Consider the following 21,321-nt stretch of genomic DNA (forward strand, 5'->3'; position numbering starts at 1 on the left):
AGACGCAATGATCCTTTGATAAAGTCGGATCGTAAGATACATCGCATATAACTAAGAACACATTTAATAGAGATTTGGCGCAATTTAAATCAATGTTTACCTCTATTCAACAGCAGAGTCCGGATAACTCTTATGTAGATCTTGCCGTGTTTAGTTCGCGCGACGTGGAAGAGGAAGTCCGAGAGATCGCCGTCGCCCTCGTGTATGTCCGTTCTCTCGGAGAGGATCTCCCGGAGCGTCGCGACACGTTCTTCCGGTGTGCTCTCGTCGGGCCGACCCAGCTTTCTATCGAGATAGTCAACCACCCCAATGTCTTCCCAAAATTGCGGTGAAGCCGGCGCATTCTCTCGCGATGTATCTCTCAACTTGGTTCGTTTACTGCCAGAGTCAACAAGATCGCTCCCCGCGGATACGTCGAGACCGGCATAAGACACGTCCAGTGCGAGACTATCGAAGGTCGATTCGCCGAGAGTGATGATGGAACCGATACTTCTACCTCTCGAGGTCGACGGGGTAGCCTCATCACTCTGACAGGAAGGCGAATGCAAAGGGCTCGGAGATGCGTCGCTATTTGTACGAAGGGGGGTCGAGCTATTCATGTCCTTGACATGACCCTGTCCATCGAACGATCGAGATTTTGGGAGACTAAAAGCTCTCTTTCGAACAGCGAGCTTTGTACAAAAATGTTTTATATGGAAATTCTTTTCCTCGTTATCTTGTCCAATATTATCTCTTAAGTCGTCACAATATAGCAGCGAATATCAAGATGTGGATATCCATCGTTAAATTCCTTATATAAATAATCGTTTTCTAATTTTCAGAAAAGATGTATTTCGCGTTATCGCTGTCCAGATCTTGATTTTCGGCAAAATCATCGAACAATTGACAATTTGGCACGCGTCTCTTCTCATTCAGTGATAAATCCTTTCATTTGTCTTATTACTTGTGCGATTGTTGTTTGATTATTGTTATTATCGTTTTTTCTACGAACGTCGTATATCAGTCTTCTATAGAGAATGTCGCAAATATTAATCTTGCGGTGACACATAAAGATTTATTCAGTCCTTAGAGTCTATATACACATAAAACTGCACATGTGCGTCGTAGATTTTTCTCATTAAACTAGTTCATGCCGTTGCATTTTTTACACTTTTACTGTTGATGTAGACGGTAGTTGTTTAACTCGATCGCGAATCAGGAAATGATGCAATGATCTATTATCAGAGAATGTCAACCATTTCCGGAGACTATCAAAAATCAAGGATTATATTCTAAGTCCCATAACTTACTAAAAAGAAAAAAAATATATCGTCTTTTTATAGAGTTCTTTTTTTATCGTATATAATATTTTTTATAATAGAATATTTCTCCCCAAAATTTAATGTTACATATTTAGTGCTCGGAATACGTGACATTTTTTAATACGATAAGACCGAGAACGCTTGACTCGAGCCATAAAGAATAATTAACACGGATTAGAAATTTTTCAAGACTTGATAAGCAATACGACAATTAATTATCGTTTAAAAGCACGAACTGCTTGGAAATTGGCCGCAAAGGAATAAATCACTATTTTGATTTACGCGAAAAAATAGCCAAGTTTTATCCCTTTACAAAATTCATAATTATATATATAGCTATTATTATATTATATAATCAAATTTCATTATTTATGTCACGTTATACACGCGAATGTATATAGTCTATGCGATGTTACCGCAATGATAATCTATTGAGGTAGAAGTAGGTGAAAGAGGAAGATTCTCTCGATACCGTGGCAAAAGTAGAAAGAAGCAAACGCAAGTTTATCAAAACAGAGCATCAAAGTAATCAGATATATGTATTGTATGAGTCATCTATTATACAAAATGTATCAAGATCCACAGACACCGGAAAACGAAAAAATCTAACATAGTCAAGTTCTTAAAAGAAACCTCTTTGACAATCGATTTTTAATATATTATATTTAATTCTAGATATAAAATCATGCAACTATACTATTCAATAATAAATAAATATTGTTATTATATAATAAATAAATATTTTAAAATTATATTAATATTTCAAAAATATTTTGTGTTACAAGATTAGAGATTAGAGATCAAAAATTATTTTTGGCTTTAAAGAAAATATTCGATCTATTCATATAAATATTGGCACGATTTGGACAATTAGGGTTTTTTTTTAAAACGTACAGTTGCACAATGATATAAAAATTTACTATTGAAAAGATTCCATTAATATTTGATATTTGTGAAAATATAATAAGTTCCGGGCATTAATAATGAGTGGATGTACTCGAAAACTTTAATCATGAAGAGAAACAAGAGTGTTTACGTATGTATATAAGTACTACACGTATATTCAACCGCGTGTATAACGAAAGATATCGAGCGATCCCCTTTCGCGATAATTTCAGTCTGCGAGATCGACCGCCCTAAATCGACGAAATCATTTCGAAACGAAGAGAGCTTTCGCTGCACAAAGGTGAGAGTCAGTTTTTAATGTAATAAATTCGTTTTAATTCGTACGAATTTAAGGATAGCGCGAGAAATGTAAGGAAAAGTGTTAAGGGAAAACGAAGGAAAAATCCGGAGGAAGCGGAAAAATCCGCTTCCTCCGGATATAAAATTGCACTCGAGACGAGCTCGATCGCATACGCGCCTCTTTAAGATTAAAGTAAAAAGAAAAAAAAAATTGTTACCACCGTTAGACTAAACGTGTCGGATAAATTTTACGCGTCCCGTTGCAACGTAGGTGAACGGTATTATCGCAAACGATATTACGCTACTGACATCAATCGTTATCGTTGCGTCTCATTGCGCGATAATATTGTCAGAGACCAATAATTCCACGCCAACATTTTGTAAGACGGTCACTCTGCCATGAACTTATAAATGAATAAAATATACGTTCCATATTCATATGCATGGAGATAATTTATTCATTACGCGCGTAGTAGAAAGGGAGAAGAGCCAAGAGAGTATAAACGTCGTAGTAGAATTCTACATTCTAAAAATAATTTTAAACGCAGTGCAACGACATTCTAGAAATAATGTCAAATGGCACCGACCGTACGTGTATTTGTACAAAGGTTGAAGTAGAGCAACGGGGAAAAGAGAGTTTCGATTGCCTATAGGGACCTCTTATATGAAGATAAAAAGAAAAGTACAGCTGGTGACTACATTATCGTGTCATCAGGTATCGCGCGCGTTTAATATTTATTTATCATATGCGTAAAACTCATGTCAAGGTAGAGATCACAGATCGTGAACAATACCGAACATTTCTGATACAATGACAATGATCTCGCCTATTTGAAAATGAATTTGAGAGTAAACAACGCGAAAGATAAGAATGAAGTATCGCGAAAACATGACTAAGCGCCTGTATAATCGACATGCGTTAAATAAAAAATTAAACAGCGATAGATCGAAAAAATTTCCTGATAAGACCGATATTGTCCGAGTATCGTAATCAGGTGGAAAATGATTGTACACAATCTAAATTTATTGACTATTTACATTCTTCTCTACTCTCTCTCTTTAATATTTGAGAAATAATTTCTACGAAATAAAATGCGAAGAAACTGTAATAAATATTTATACATAAATTCGTATAGTTTCGAGATACAGTGTATAACTTTTGATTGCCACACACGTCGTTTACTCGTAACTCGCCTTTTCCCCTTACACGTGACACCAATGATAATGATAATGTAAATACACGTAGCTCCTTCGACTGACAATTGTTTGTACAGTCAACTAAGTAAGAGTTACTTCAACTTCGATTTATGTACACGCAGCGTATATTGAAAAAAATAACTACACGATGTTTTTGTTACAAATTTTTCAGATTATTCCGATCGCTCTAACATTTATCAAATAATAAGCTCGTTTCGCATTTAAATTTACCGATCGGTACAATTTTCAGAATAAATTCATTGTGCATTCCGAATTAGAACACAGAGAATTTTCTCTTAAAATTTATTTCTCTGAAAATCATGGTAATCGTGGGACAATGTAGAAAGAATTTTATGAGAATTTCTCTGATTAATATTTATCACAATAAAAATAATAATATATCTATCACAATAAAATATAAAACATGTTTGATTAATTAAACTGCATGGTAAAATTACTCAAACATGTTTTATATTTTAACGTTTAGATATTATTATGTTTATTGTGATAAATATTAATCAGAGAAATTCTCATAAAATTCTTTCCATACCATATTGTCCCACGATTACCATGATTGGTAAATTCTAAGAGAAAATTCTCTCCGTGAAGAGATAAATATAGAAAGAAGTATAAAAATATTTGGCAATATCGATCTTTCTGCATGAAAAATAAGTTGTTGATGTAAGGTAAACTGAGAAATTTGACAAGTAAACTTGATGAAAAGTAAATGAAACTGGATCAACTCGAATCAAGCTGCGCGAATGAGAAATGTTAAGTATTAATTAGGATTAGAGGAACACTTCATTTGGGAACACATTGCGATCGATCGGTGCCAGAGTCTATGGCACCGGATACGAACGATATTGACGTGTGCAACGTTAATTACGCATTGCGGCCGGCAGGAGCAGCGAACTCTGCGTAACGGTAACAATGCTTAACTTTTTCGCCATGATCACTAATGCAATGCGGAATGCGATCTAACATCTAGCGGCTGTTTTACGCGAGCGGGACCAATCGCGTTCTATTAATAACCGCGCCGTTTGAAAAAGGAAAAAAAAAAAAAAAAAAAAACTGAAATATTGCGCATTTCCGAATCCTTGCACGAATCTACATTAATATTCTCGAAGGAGCAAATTATCCGAGATAGGGTAGGATAGGGGATAGGTACGGCTAGGTTGACCCCCGTGAGACTGTCAAGGTCGCACTTTCGTGACGTCATACGAGAAAGACGGAAATAGAGTTATTTCATGAAGGACTGCATCGCGGTCCGAGTGAAAGATCGTCGTCTACTCCCTTCGTATTTTGAGAAGGTCATTATCCTCACAGCAAAAATAAACATTAACATACAACTTTAAATTTCACATGAAAAATAAAGAGGATAATCGATTTTTTCGCTTTAAATTTTGCATGAAAAATAAAGAGAATAATTATTTCCTAGAAAAAAATTAAAATAAATAAAACGTAACGACGTGCTTTCTATAAAATATAAAACGACTCTAAAAAATGAGGTATAAGGACAATTTAAAAGCAGGAAAAATGTAGCAATAACTTCATAGCAAAATTAATTCTAATCCCAAGGTATAAAAACTCACCAACCCACTCTCTCTCTCCCTTTCCTAAAGTCGCAATTAATAAATTCTACACAGAATGAAAAAGAAATGTACGAGTAAGACTTTGCTCTCGGTGATAATTCATCGATGCTTTTCTCGCTCGTAAACAATCATCACGTTAATCCAATTCCTATGTCATCACATCGTGACATTCTTTTATATTTTTCGATCTCTCGAACGATCACGATCACGTGGCGCGAGTTTCTCGCCGGAACAGCGATATAATTCGTCTTCGAGGCACGTATGAAATGAATATACGTACAGTGGATGTGGAAAAGAGCGGATTCGATCCGTTCGTGGCCAATTTCCTGTTCTCAGAGCGACCTAACCTAGATCGCTCCGCACCGGGTCGTCGAAATTCGCGATCGAGCTTAAACTACGAGACTTTCGACAATCCAGCTTCCGTTCGCGCGCTGGACCGCCACAAGGTCGACGATGCTCGAGCGATAACGCGATAACGCGGTCGAGTCGCGACGCATCTCGCGCAAAGGAAATATCTCGCTCGCTCCGTCACGCGCACGAGCGGGGAAAGATGTTGCAGAATCCGGATACGGGCGGCAACTACTACCTAGAGAAGAGGAACGGCTCGGTCGCGCATGCTCGACGTATCGCACTGTGGACCGACGAGGAGGATGTACTCACGTCGATGCGTCAAACGTCTCTTCCTCGCGCACACTGGACGGAAACGTGGTTCGCGCACTTAACCTCGCGACGAGGCAAATCGGATGTGACGACGACGACGACGAGAGTCGACGACACAAGAGCGCACGAGGCAAACGTCGCGGCCGCACAAGCGTGACTGACAACGAGCCGCACGCGGCGCGGCGCGTAAAGGCGGCCGGCGAGTTGAAGTTTGAAGTGTCGCGCCACGTGATTGGTCGAGCCCGTTCCTGTCCGTCCGTCGACGAGTGCGTTGAACGTGCGAGAGCGAGGAAAGCGTGATTAAATGAGGAAGCGCGCTCGATCGCGAGTTAATCGCGACAACCCTCGAGCTGCTGATAAGATTGAATTTTTTGTTATTTTCCAACCACGTATTGCATTCGATATTAATAATCGCGAAGCTTAATGAGATAAGCTTTTAGAGCCCGGGGTATTTATTTATATATATGATTATTTAAACTTTTAAAGAATATACACAAAATTAAATATTGGTTCAGTTATCGTTGAAAAAACTCGGATGCATAAACGTAAAATTGCGCAATTCGTGTGAAAAGATGCGCAGATATGTACGCAATGCGGAGAGAAATACGGTGTATGATATCACGTGACGAAAATTAGATCAAGGTTCGCTTTGTTGTCGTATCATATCGTTACAATGTGTAATACTATTCCCCAATATATCTTTTTTAATTATAAACAATTTCAGGTGGTCACGACACTCTCCCTCTCTCTGAGGAGAATTTTTTCAGTATTTATCTTAAAAATATATTATATATGCATATTTTTTTTTATTTATATATCTGACATTCTGATCTTTTATCTTTGGCAGCCTGATAATAATGATTACATTACGTTATGTAATTGTTATTTGGTTATTAATTTTTAAATGCGCAATTGCTATGTCGAATGTTTGAGTCAAAATTGATTTATACTTTGTGATAGATATAATAATCCTTTCGTGCAAGATAATTCGTGACTGGCAAACAAGGAATGCGAATTGCGTTATCAAATTATTCGATCGCTGATGATAAACACGAGAATATTAAGCGCAAATAGGCATCCGACATTTTCAAGAGATGATCTTTCAGGATACCTCGAGCACGCTTGAAAGATATTCCTTGAGAAAGCATTGCTCTTTGCTGAAAGATCTAACAGATAGATTCTTAAAGCGCAAAATAGCATCTGCAGTTCTCACTCACTAAGAGAGATACATTTTTATTTATTTATATCTAACAAAAACTAATAATTTTATTTTATTTCTCAGTTTAATATTTTACGCGAACTTTTTTAAAGAGACACATGTCATATCGATATGATATTTGTGTATACAAAAAACCTGCAGTGTTTTTTAATTAAATTTTTTGGAATAATTTTACACACAATGCAAGTAACGATTTTATAATATCTAGTGAATACATAGAAATATGATTATTTATATAAAATTATGAACATTTAATAAAGTACATTAATCTTCTTAGTGAAAGATTAGAGGAAAAATGTCGGAGCGGATGTTATACCTCGAAGGCAATTACATTAAAAAGTTCATTGTACATATATCTTGGATATTATCTTCACTCTCTAATATAAATAAAATTTCTCATACAATACAATAAAGATCCATTATTCCTATCATTAAAGAGCTCGAGGACAATTTTCCCTTATTTACCGAAGAAAAAAATGTTATATAAAAACCGCGAAATATCTTCGCGGTTTAATAGTTAAATGACAGGTAATCAAATAAAATCATTAACCACGTAAAAACATATTAATATTTTCTATGTTTGATACCGCAGCATTTTGAAGTACGTTTGACTTCCTTGTTTCTTCGACCGATGAGAAAATTGACGTCTCGAATTGATCGGAGAACGGGGGAGAAGGGATAACAAATGACTGAATAGCGTAATTATAAATGACAAACTTACGAACAACTTTCTACGCCGGGTGCAACGAAAAAAATGAATGGAGAAATCACGCGCGACGTCAGAAAACAAGAATGAATTGCCGTGGGAAGCGAAAAAAAAGAAACAGAAAGAAATGTCGTATCATTCTCCTTCCGTCTGATGAAATTTCACCGTTTAACGCTGTCGAGGAAAAGGCGACGTATATGCAAAATATAATAAGAAAAGTGGAGCGGCTAAGAGAGGATACGTCACGTGTGTCGCGCTAACAATGAGATCTCGCGCGCACTTCCACCCCCGCGAGATTGTGAGAGGATTCTCATTATTATCTTCGGTAATAACGCGGAAAACTATGATTAGTTGTGTAAATGGGGTGGCCTCCGATAATAATATAAAATTCGATGTGAGAGAGAGTAAGAGAGAGGCGGAACGAGAAGTTTCAATCATGATTCGATAGAGAAACGCGCGAATAAACTCGTTCCGTAACGATATAAAATATGAATGAATGAATGGACGGAATATTACTTTTGCTGGATAATTTTATAAGAGAAAGTTAATATATAAATATAGGAAATATATATAAATATTTTTTATTATCTCCTTCATTAGTAATTTTATCCTACACAAATTATTGAAATATCCGTACAAACAAGTTGAGGTGTTATATCTCTTTTTATTTGTCTACTTAATTAGTTTTGTAAAAGTAATTGAATAGATGATTAACGAAAGAGAATACGATGTATACAAAATATTTGCTAATGAAAGCGATTAACGTAAACATTTTCTTTCGATTATAAAGGATGAATTTAATCGATATCGTGCATGTCTCTATTTTTATATTACGTTTTTCTTTCATTTTCTCTATTATTACTGTTTCCGGATACTGTTTATTTTAAAATAGATCGCGCCATTAAATGCGCATTTATTATAAATCAATGTATACATATTTGTATACACAGTGAAATTATACAGTCGTGATTATCCCACGAAATAAATATAGAAAAAAATCGTTAAAATTACACAAGAAGAAGAACAATAATTTACACAAATAACACATAATTTACACAAATCTAATATCACATATTTTCTTATTATATATGTATACGCATTTTTGCACGTATTATTAATCCTATGTTTTTTTTTCATAATTTTAGAATTTTAATTATAACAGGAAAATATATTTCCTCTTATATCAATGAAATTTAATAAATAGATATAGAGTCTGAGAAGAAACGAAATGGACGAAAAGTTCAACGATGAATGATAGAGATATGTAGGGAGAAAGGGAGATACTTTCGCGTACCAATTACTAAATAGACTGGTACATCTTAGGTACCGTTCTCTCCCGTATTCGTCGATAGTCACAAGAACGTCTGACCTGGCTGCGCATAAATATCGAGTCCTTCCGTGGAACGAGATGTTCCGTAAAGGAACTGAAAGGTCGCGATTATTTATCTACTTTCAACTGCCGAGAAGAATATCAGCTTTGTGCCAAACCAAACATCGTTTAGAAAATAGATCTGTTTGTGCATATTTCATGCAATACATATTTATGAATGAAAGCTGGTATACGCCAATTCCTCATGCGTATTTAAGATCTCGGTACTTAAATTATTAGAATACTCACGTATTATGTAAAAAATAGAATATATTAAATGATGAATATATTCCGCGAGAGAATATTCCCTTTTTCGGAACAATTCTTGTCGTGGAAAAAATAAATCACGCGCATGGCAAATCAAATTTTCCCTATTAAATGTCATTTTACAGCGAACAATGCGATCGTTCGGTAATCAGATGTTACCTGTCTACCACGGTATCTAGAGCATGTAAATGAAAATAAAATCGCGGCATTATTTCTCTGTATGTTTCAAAAATAGAAAGAGAAATACGCGAGTGACACGCGAGATATCTTGGTCGCGACACTTGCACCCGCATCGCGTATAGCGAAACGAGCGCATCATTTTCCGCTCGTGCGGGAAAATCGTGTCAAGCTGTTTCCTTTTTTTTCTCTCGTTTACGAAAGAGAATCCGCGAAATCTCTCACACGCGATCAGTCAGTTGCGCGAGTTATAATAATCGCGACACACACGATTTCCACACCTGACATATACACACACATAGTGGTGATAATTCTCCACTTTTCCATCTCGTTTAGCAGGACGTAGGTATGTATCTCTATATGTTTCTGTGCACTTTCCACGCATCGTGCAATTGCAAACAACGATTGCCATTGCGCCACGTCGGGTCGACGGTTTTCGATTAAGCGGCTTTGATTACATTTGATTTATTCCGCTTATTGCATTAGCATTCGCGATCTCTATATATGCGCTATATGCGATTGATGGATCTTACTGCCTTCATTTCCATTTTTCCCCCTACGTTATTTTTTCAATTTCCACGCTATTACGTTTTAATTGCTATGATAATACAGTGCAATTAGGTAGTAATTGCGTAAGCAAATAACAAATAACGCAATTACGAATCTCGAAATATTACTTCGATAATAAAAAAAAATTAAATTTTAACACCGAAAGTGCACATAAACTCACGGGCTTTTATTAAAGCGTTAAAAGGATTGCTCTTAATTCGCACATAAATAAAATGGTTGCGAATTCTATTTCCAGGTCTCTCTGTTTTCCTCGAGAATTATTCGTTCGATTCACGTATTATATTCTACACATTTATACTATCTACATAAAAAAAAATTCCACAAACATCGATAAAGAAAATTGAAAATTGGACTTACTGAAGTAGTTAAGAGTCTCCCGGATCTGATCCGGTGATAATTTCAAATCGATGTCCTCCGATCTGAGCGCAGGTGACGGAATAAACCAATCGGCGTTCTCGTATCCTGTAAAAATCATGCATACACGTTCCTTTGAAAAATCTCGCCGCATATATCGCAATCAGTCTAATCTAAATTGCGCAGAGAATCGATGCGTTCCGAGTTCACGCGCAACAATCTAGTTTACCCATCCGCTGCAACGGAGAGATTGCAAAAATGTGTTAAGCGCCTCGGTCTGCATATTATGATAGAACACCAAGTTGTATACACGAGGGCAATGTATTAGCGTGCTAATTAATGCGATAATCATATCCGTTCTGAAGACGAATAACAAAAAAACGCACATTGCGCCTCGCGTGTTATAATTCGCACGAGGCGAGCTAAATGTACTGTAGCTAATTAGTAAATATACGCGTGCATTAGGCGCGGCCCTGGAAGAAGGCGCGCCTTTTAGAGCTTCGTTTTATTGACCGAACACACGATACGGGGCCACTGATCAAATTAATGGTTAATCAATCGTCATATACTGCCTTTAATCCAATGCGTTCATGGAACACGATGCGAAAATAATGATATTCTTTGCGCTTTCTTTATAATACATATGCAAATAAAGAGCTTTTATCGTAAACATTTTTTTTCACTTCTCTATAATATTTTTCACTATTTTTTTTTCATCCCTATGCTTATGTTCCAACATATTTTTATGTATGAAATTTGTCTTACTTTTCGCGCAGATATTTTGCAATTTCAGTGCAAAGTTAACGTGCTTGATAAAACCCTTATTTGCGTACGAAACCCTAAAGATTCGCACAATGACGTTGTAAAACGTGAAACATTTATCCTATAGGTACGGTCATACCCTCGTAACAGGCTTCCTCGTTTAATTAGGCCGCACATTTCCTCCGACATTCGATCGGGCGCACAAGTTGCACCCTTTAGCATGCTAAGGTTTTCTTCGTTCATTTAGATTTTCAATATCGCGTACGTACCCTTTCATCAAAGATGCGTCATATTAAAAATGTATAATATAATCATCCATAAAATTATATATTACATGTTTTTCTCCTCGCGAGAATAACGTTTGTACAAAACGATTATATATTTTTACTGTCGATTTAATCGCTTATTGATCAGCTGATCACTATCGACATATTTATTACAATTATCTTTTATTGCTATGGATAAATTATTTCACGCGATACGAATACAACGCGATAAAATGTAGATCACCACGGAAATATATTTTCATATAAAACGAAATTTATTTTCCGATAAAACGGATCTCTCTTTATAATATTGGTTATAATTAACAGCCGTATATATTTTTTTCGTTTCACGCTAAATTTACGCGTTTCATAAAAGCTTAAAAGAGAAGAGGAAAAGAAGAAACGGATAGCCAGCTCACCTTGAAACTGCGTTAAGGTGTCAGCTCGTAGACGGTATCTCGGTATTTGCTCCTCCAACAGACTGATTATCTCGACTTCTGGCAGCTCTTCTCCGCTGCATACATCTGTAACAATCAAGCAGCATCCACCATGGCGTTACTAAGTGCGAAAAGGCGTTCCATTATATTTGCGCGCTACAAATTGCCGTTCCGCTTTAAATCGCACATACTCGAGCGTGCATAATTACATATACGTCGTGTACATACACGACGTCATTCCGACGCGATCCGTAACGTGCATACGCGAATTACGATGCGACGAAACGCGACGTATGCATCTTTTCGTTGCATCAAGCTAACTGTGCGACTAGAACGCGAGAAATTGCAATTGCAGTCTATCTGTCATCACTTGTGCGCGAGTCGAGATGACAGTATGATTTAATAATAGTGTTGGCGTAACAGTTTATGTCATAAGAAGCGTGAAAATAAACAGCGAAAAGAAGCGAATTTACGTGATAAAACATTCAATAAACATTTTGTTTTTAATGCAAATAATATATAAGAGAGAAAAATACGCGAAATTTTTAATACACACACAGAGAGAATTTTCTTTTAGAATTTACCCTGAAAAACATGGATAATCGTGGGACAATATGGAAAGAATTTTATGAGAATTTCTCTGATTAATATTTATCACAATAAAATATAAAATATGTTTGATTAATTTTATTAAAAGTGTAATAAAATTTACTAAAAGTATGGTAAAATTAATCAAACATATTTTTGACTTTCAGGGTAAATTTTAAGAGAAAATTCTCTCTGTGCACAATAGCAGCATAAGTGTAAATTTTATAAAATTGCCAATTACTCTTTTTTTCTTATTATTTTGAATGCATGTACATAACACACAAGATATACATATTGTTATTATAAATATATTTTTCTTTATATTATAATATATTATAAAGTTATTTCAATGTATCGTGTATCATGTTGTACATCGCGTGCAGAAATCTTTTACTCTGCGAGGTAAGATGAATGTGCATGATCTGGGTGACAAAAAGTTCCTTACGGTACAGCAGAAGGAGGAGGGATTCGCGGCTAACCGCAAACGAGAGGATGAGCCCTTCGAGCAGGAGAACCAGCATCAACGCGCGAAGCGCATGTTGATGCACTTTAAAGCTGACACGATCATAATATCCAAGTATATGTGCAAAAAACTCTAATAACAGATTCTTCCAAGATTTGAAACCGGATGTGTTCTAAGCAAAATTTCTTAATGGAATGCTGTCGTGTCGCGCAACATTCTTTAATATTTTTAACTCTATATATCGCGGAGAATAAGTTAAAAAAAAAGTTAAAGATCTTTACAATTGATTTAAGATATTACGTTCCTTAAATTTAATTCAGCAAAGATCATGGAATAAATATTATTTTTATTTTCAAAATTTAATTTCATTATTAGTTTTAATTAATAATACGTCTTGATAATTAAGACCTGTTTGGCAGATTTTTTTTTTTTTCAAGAAAAGATACACTTTGCAATTGTCATTAAAATTTGTCGCTGCAACTATAGGTTGCAATTATACAACAATATTGCGCAGTATATCGCGAAGTCGCTTTTGGATTTATATTGCGGCTTGGAATAAGAAGAGCGTTCAAGGTTCTCGAAAATATAATCAACACTACTAACCTGATATTATACGGGATTCTTACGAGAGATCGTCACGGCAGTCAAGTAGCGATAAAAACATATCATAGCGAATTAAAAAAAATTGCTAGAGAGAGGGGCGATGCCTCTTTTTTCTCATGAAAATACGGCATAATCTATGCAGCGCTGGTGCAATGTCGCAACTGCTGATACTGACTTCATCGAGAGACTTCAGTGCAGGCCTCAACTTTGTCTGAACTTTGTACTTTCGGTACATTCGTCTCTCGTGAGACAGAGATGACCCGTGCGGAGAGGAGCATCGAGCCGCATAAAGTTATCGCGGTTTAACACATAATCGAGATGACTCTTCAGATTATAGCCGTCTCGCGATTGTTCGGCGAAGTCGAGCGCGAGCCACGCGCTCTTTTCACAAAAATTTCCCAGATTACTAATAAAGTTAAGTTCGCGGAGCCGTTTCTCAACACCTTCGTTCGAATTGAATTATGGAAACCAGATCGTGCATGTAGGACTTTTGTGTCTGACTGATTTATACATGGGAATCATATGTAGATAGAGAATATGTCGAACAAGGAAATAATAATTTAATTCAAGTAGAATATTTCTCTTCTCGCACTTCAGATAAACTTTTCTCAGACTCAAATAATGGATGATGATAAACTCTTATGCAAATTAGATCAAGTATTCTATATATACAATTAATCACTTTGTCGATTACACAATATGCTTTATACTCGCGATTTACAAGCATCAATTATGCGATAAAATTTTACACAATATTGTCTCGTGAACTATTTGTATAATGCTCGAAAATTTTCTTTACATTAATGTTTTACAATTAGTCTTGTCACCAAAAAAGAAACGTAAAAAATTGAAATATAACATATGGAATATAAATTTCATACCTGCTAATTCGTAATTCTCTTTTCTATATTTTGTGACTAGAGACGAATATTTATTAATTAAAGATGTTTGCGTAATACGAGATTAAATCCAACTTTCTCATTATGCAGGAAAATATTTGTCATGTGATAAAAATAGTTTAAATGCAGAGTACGTGCTGCCACACATCGGCGATCACATGCAAGAAGACAAATCACCGACATGTACACTGTAGAAGATAATAGATATTTAATATTGTTACCAACTGCAGATTGCATTGGTAACGTAGGCAAAATATTGATAGAGATATAAATACAAATAAATATAAATATATATATATATATATATATATATATATATATATATATATGACAATATTCAAATTATTAATAAATCTAAAAACAGTATAATTTATATTCGGAATACGTTTCAAGATATAAATATAATGTATTGCATTATATTTATATTATGTGTGTAAACGATTTTTATTATCAATTAATAATTAATTTAAATAATAATAATTTACAATAAATTAAAATTTCATTGCACGATTAATAATCGTCACAAACAATAATTAATTATACCTAATTGAATTGATCAATTATTAGAAAGATCAGAGTACCTTAATTTTTCATCTTTTAAATAGATCCTAGCATTGTTTCAATTTGTTTCTCAATAGCATTTTATTTTTTCGCCCTCCCAATAGTGTGAAACGATTTAATATGTTCACGGTTGATAGCGGAAAAATTGATAATTCTCGCACGCAAAGTTCGAATAAAGATACGAGCAAATATCCTACCATCTCGCCACTTGCTAAGCACAGCCTCGCGTTTCTCGAGAATGCCTTTGAGTTTCGCCGGGCCCTTGGGCCTTCTCAACTCCTTCCCGTTTAGGTACATAATCTCACGTCCGGCACTGGCCGAATTCCCCGCCCTTCTACCGTCTTCATTAAAGCACCGTCTTATATAGCGTGTGGTCAGCAAACTCGAGTTTTTGCTCTCCACAGAATTCAGGAAATTCGATCCCGAAACTCACGAATTACATAAAACTGAACTGGCGATGGTCCACTGAGGCTTTGATTATCAAGTTTCGCGACTTTTGCGAGCTTCCAAATTGTCCGATCGAAAATCAAGGTGCCAAGAAACTTGCGTAATTAGCTCCCGAGACAATTTATACGATCCGGATTGCTTAATTAATAACCGATGATGTCTATACTTTGCGAGTATAGCGATGATACAAAATGAATTCTGCAAAATGAACTAAAAAAAAATTTTTTTTAAATAATTTTTCCTTACAAAATAATCCGCAAAATTTTTCGTCTTCGCGAATCATGTAGTATGTAGTATATCAGTACTGAAATCAATCTTTTTACTTTATATAATGAAACGAAATAGGAGAAAGCGCCGTGTTTTAAATTAATGTTATCGATAAATAGAAACATATGATCCAGTAAACCCATCGAGTGCGTTTGCAATGAGTCATTTATATAAGTGGTAAATTCCGTTTATTAATTCTTTTATCCCGACAGCTGCGAAGAATTATGTTGTGTAATTCGTCCATGAGAGTGTGTGTACACCTTATCGATGCGTAGAATTATAGCGAAATTGATGGCGCAATCGACAATGTTGATCGTGTCGCGATTATTATACGTTGCTCTACGTTTGTTAACTTCACAGTGAACAAAATTGCCAGACACCTGTGTCTGGCAATTTTTATTTTTGGTGATTACGCGACAAACGAAACTCCTTGCGATCTATCATCGATGGCGATTCGTTCGCGAACTCGGGAAACGTTCTTTTTGAGTCGAGAGCCACCGAAGAACTCCTTCGGACGTCGATGGAGGAAAATAGCAGCGACCAGTATAGTTGGAGCTAGGCCAGTTTCGATTCCCGCGAGTCATTTATCCAGAACAAATTTCATTAAAAAGTTAAATCCCCGTGGCGAAAAATAAATTTAAAGATAATATATATATTCATAAAACTTTTCTGTGCATATAATTAATTCTTAATTAATTTTTCAAAATTTTTTCTAATTGATATATCCCTCTTCTCTCTTTTCTGGATTTTCTCTAATATGACCATATACAAAAATATATTTTAAGAATAATCATTATAATAATTCTCTCACACTTTTTGTATATTAAATCAAAAGTATTAATTTATTGAGAGAAAAATTCGCTATTCAGTTCTTAAAATATAGAAACGATATTTTAGATGTAACAAGCAATCGATCAGTTTAAATCTTCACTAACGTAGTAACTCTCGACAAGGTTGCTGGCAAACGATACAAAGTCAACCAAACCCCCAAAAAAACGTGCATAGTATGCATATGTGTGCATTATATAATAGACGAGAATAAACCAGTATATGCCTAGTAGCCTGGATCTTAATTGTGCGTATAAAAGAGTTTTCCTTCACCGCTAATATAGCAGCTAGATCGACACAAAATTTCGCACAAAATTCAAAAATTTGAAAATGTCGATTAATCAAAAAATATTATGAACCGATTAGTTATAATTAAATATTAATTATGGTTAATAATAATTAAACAAAAAATGTTTATATGCTCAGATCTCCTCGAAAGTGGACAAAACTATGACAACGTCTTGGCTTAGATTTTAGAAACGTTTACGAAACTAGCCCTTTGTAGGTCGCCTATTTCAAGATCCGCATAAAATGCAGATGTTCTCGATATTTCGGACGCGTCGCGAAATATAATAATATTCATTTCAAAGATCCGATAATTTTATTGTAACATCGAATGCATTTTCGATGTCACAATCGATACGATATCAAAGATACTTGCAGATATCTGCGATAACGAAATAATTATAACAATCATTTTTAGCCACAATGATGATTATGATGATGATTATGATTACGATTATGATGCTGACGACAAAAATTTATGATGATGATGATGATGATGATGATGATGATGATGATGATGATGAAGATGATGATGACTATAACGATAATGATGATGACGATCATGATGATGAGAATGGAGCGTGGCGTATTATCCGCCGGGCAAGAGTAATCATCATTTAGCTCAGGCCAATGGAAAACACCATGAGGCTTGGAACAGGTAAGCCGTAGAGCACTCTATAAAACTCCTCGTACTAGCACCGTCAAAGACAGTTTCTCCTCGTACGCTTACAACGTCAGATGTATTAAATTCGTATACGCATCCTGTTTGCCGAGATACTCAAATCACGCGCAAATTTCTTTAAAAAACGTCTGTTTACAAAACAAATTATTTTCTCAAGAACTTTAAAAATATTCGTTCTCGCTATGTTCAATAATCGCCATCCGATTAAAATGATAATTATATTACACGTGCGTGTGTTTTTTAGTTACATTTAAATATTTACAATCATCATCGTGATTCGCGAATATTGAGTGGTATCGTGATTCTCGATTATGTAAAACCGATAGAACCTTGAACACTGTTCCACAGCGTCGTCCAAGCAGCACAGCTGGTACGTATATAAAAATATAGATCTTTCATCTTACCCGTGATGGTCTCAGCGTCGCGGGTATTAACGGGGATGACTAGCTTGCTCTTCGGTGACCGTAATGCTTGGAGAGTCGCCCTGGCCGTGGGTGAAACCTTTAAGGAGGCGGCGGATGGTCGGATGGGGCCTTCGGGCCGCTTTGGACCGACATCTTCCACGGTGGCCAGCTTGGACGCTGTGGCGACGAATGATATCGCCTCGCTTTCCTGAAATTAAATATTGACGTACGTTTTAATCAATGTACGAGGGATTTTTCTAAAATTCGAGAGATTACTTTTGTGCTATTTTAATCAATTTTTTGTTGTAAAGTGCTTTTAAAAATTAAAGATGTTCCTATATAACAACGTATAATTTTTTTAAATTTTTTACTACGATCATAAATTTAGAAAATAAACTTTTCAATTCGATATATTCAAATAAATTTCACAGCTGAATTATATCATAGATGTATGATTTCGTAGAACAAAGCGCATTTTTTCTTGTATGTCATAGAGCTAAAATAAATGCGAAATATTTTTGAAGGGAAGATCTCACAATTATCGAACCCCTAAATACACGTGGGGGACACACATGTTTAAGCCATCGCGCTTATTTAGGACGGTAACGCATTGGCGGACGTATTCATTTTGCTCGTCTTCCGGTTCTACCGAGTTTATTTCAGGACACTGACTCGAGACAGCATAGTCATTTCGACTGTTCCTGCACAATAATATTGTCTATGAAACTCGTATTCCGTGCCGTTACAAAGATCGCATTGATTTTATCAATGCGAATGTTCACAGAAGAGAGATCAATACAGATTTTTAATTCAGGAATTAAATTCGTATTGTAGGAATTTTTAAACGTATAATTCTAGGATCTAAAGTTACAGCCCTATTAAAGAAAAAAAATGCCAGGATCGATATTATGTGCACGTAATAATAGAGAATAAATAATTTAGATGATTATTATATTTAGAATAGATAAAATAGGTGACTTAGTTTTTGAATCTGGTAAATTTGTCAATTCTATAGCAACTCTCGCTTCTTTTTTCATCATCATCGATATCATATCAGTGCAAATGATACGGTGATAATTTTAATCGCGATTACACTGTCTATAGTCACTAATATGTATCAGAATCAGAATTATACTGTTATCGTCAAGAGTTGGGACGTCAGAGAGGGCTTTAATTCCGCGACGCGTTTCGCTTTAATTTACGCGGAACATAATCAATAAAAAAAGAAGGTACACGCGGACGTGATGTAAATTTACGGAAGATATTTATGAATAAACCTCAACATCATAGTGAACGCGGTGCAGCTGCGCGATCGGAAGTGGCCCGAGACGCATTTTGCACATTTTTTTTTCTACACGTCAGTCAAGGCTCGTTAGTGTTTCGCCGTCAATTTCACTTTCCGATCTTCTTGGACGACTCTAGCTTCGCAACGCAACGTGGCGCAAGGTTATGAGAAACAATGCTATATTTTACGCTAGGAAAACGCGAGACGCGAAAATGTCTTATAAGATAATCGATCTGTGCCGACTCTACCCTCAACTGATGATTTCCTAGAAGATTAGCATAGACAATTGCAAATATAGCTACTCAATCATACGACATGTAAAAATAAAGCAGGAAATATTTAAAGAAAATAAAAATAAGAAGCACACTTTTTGAATATAAATATACGTACAAAATCCAATGATTCCATTAATGAATAATAATTATGACAGCTAAAAGGAAGAGAATAATTTCGAAAGGTAAAAGAAGATTAAAAAGTCCGTGAAAAAAGTTGATATATTCGACAGCAAATCATTTTAAGCACTTCAATATCTATTCTCGAGAGATGGAACGAATACTAAAAATTGTGAGGCAAATTATTCAAAGCAAATTCCCTAAGTAATGGCAAATAAAATATTTAAAGATCTTTGGTTTAACTTCGCGAAATAATCACACAGCTGTATTTTTTATCTACCTCAAACGTATACCAATCGATTACTTGAGCATTGATCGCGCACTGTATTTCGTATTCTGAGTTCAACATGATCAATGTCACGTTACTAATTGTCAGATGCGAGTTGAGAAAGTCTCTTTGAGATGCGAATGACAACTTTTATAGAGTGGGAGAAACTGGTCCTTATTGTTTATCATTTCGAAAGACATAAATGGAAATTTCAGATTCATCATAATGCATTGAGCAAAGAAACTGCATTTTTTACATATAATTTAATACAAATTATCTGAGAAATAAAAAAAAATCGAATAAAATATTTCATATTTTACAAAATTAAAATATTTTGGTGACGTAATCTGTGACTCACTAACCGGTGGCAATAACGTCAGCTCAATATCTATTATATATATGCACGCGCACATACATAGATATATTTAAAATACCTTATTAAGGTATCTTATTTTACGCGCCAGTAATTATTATCCCCCTAACTTTTAATTTACATTTTTTCACAACTTACAAGCGGGGTCGAAAAAACGGGGGACGGCGGCTGCTCCGTGGGCCGATAAACCATCATTGCCATCGTACGCATATGTCGCGCGGATGAGGATCCATCATGAGAGAAATCCGCGACATCTCGCTCGCATCCATTGTTACCCTGCGTCTTATCACGGTTCTTAAAGACGCGCCGCGCCGAATTACGACGTGCCTCCGCGAATGCAATTCCACGCAGCAACATCGCGATCCGCAAAGTGTCAATGAGATGGAAAAGCGTCTTATCACGAAACTCGCAGAGCAAATAAAGGAGACGCGATCTCTTTGTCAACCTTCGGCGATAAAGAGCAACGGCTGGTCGACTGCGCGCGAAGCTTTCAATTGTGCAGCTGATGTAATTTAAATATATATTAAAACGTCGCGCGTGCACGAGACGCGAATCGAGACGGACTATCCGAGATAGAGATAAGTTTGAAATCGTCGAGACTGCAGTTCGCGATGCGCGAAATAAAGCGCGATAATCCGCGAAACGTCTCGCGAATTCGATCCTTCGCTCGGATAACTTGATTAGGTTCTGCAGGATGTGCGTCGAGCCAATGTGTAAAAACAATATAAATGCTTTTTCTTATCTCTGGCTGATAACACATTGTACAATCTTGCGTAAAATTGCTCTTTCAAAATGCATGCTTTATACAAAGCGAATGCAAGAAAGAAAAAGTGAAAAAAAAAATAGATTTATGATTATGATAAAAAATCATATTCTAGATTGTAAATAACAAAATGTAAAATGCGCTATTAATT

At 35.7% G+C, this 21,321-nt stretch overlaps 1 protein-coding gene and 1 long non-coding RNA gene across 8 annotated transcripts in view; one reads left to right on the forward strand and one right to left on the reverse strand.

Moving 5' to 3' along the window:
• The window catches only part of Milt (trafficking kinesin-binding protein milt), a 39,741-nt gene extending 18,665 nt beyond the window's left edge, over positions 1–21,076 (reverse strand). Inside the window, exons 1-4 of one of the 7 annotated variants that reach the window (XM_083038229.1) lie at positions 20,546–21,076; positions 18,090–18,297; positions 12,045–12,149; positions 10,601–10,705 (exon numbers count right to left, since the gene is read on the reverse strand). In XM_083038229.1, coding sequence (XP_082894355.1) covers positions 10,601–10,705; positions 12,045–12,149; positions 18,090–18,297; positions 20,546–20,764 — 637 coding nt within the window. In that variant the 5' untranslated portion in view covers positions 20,765–21,076. The other 6 variants (XM_083038233.1, XM_083038235.1, XM_083038237.1 and 3 more) reach the window with 6 other exon arrangements.
• LOC145936230 (uncharacterized) lies at positions 15,922–18,164 on the forward strand. Its single transcript, XR_014425357.1, has 3 exons — positions 15,922–16,965; positions 17,422–17,661; positions 18,034–18,164. It is a non-coding gene; the product is annotated as an uncharacterized LOC145936230 (long non-coding RNA).
• Positions 21,077–21,321: the final 245 nt, after the last annotated feature.

The sequence above is a fragment of the Prenolepis imparis genome, unplaced genomic scaffold (assembly GCF_030444845.1).
Source record: "Prenolepis imparis isolate NDT839.2.m4 unplaced genomic scaffold, iyPreImpa1.0 SCAF_5, whole genome shotgun sequence".
In the NCBI taxonomy this organism is placed as follows: domain Eukaryota; kingdom Metazoa; phylum Arthropoda; class Insecta; order Hymenoptera; family Formicidae; genus Prenolepis; species Prenolepis imparis.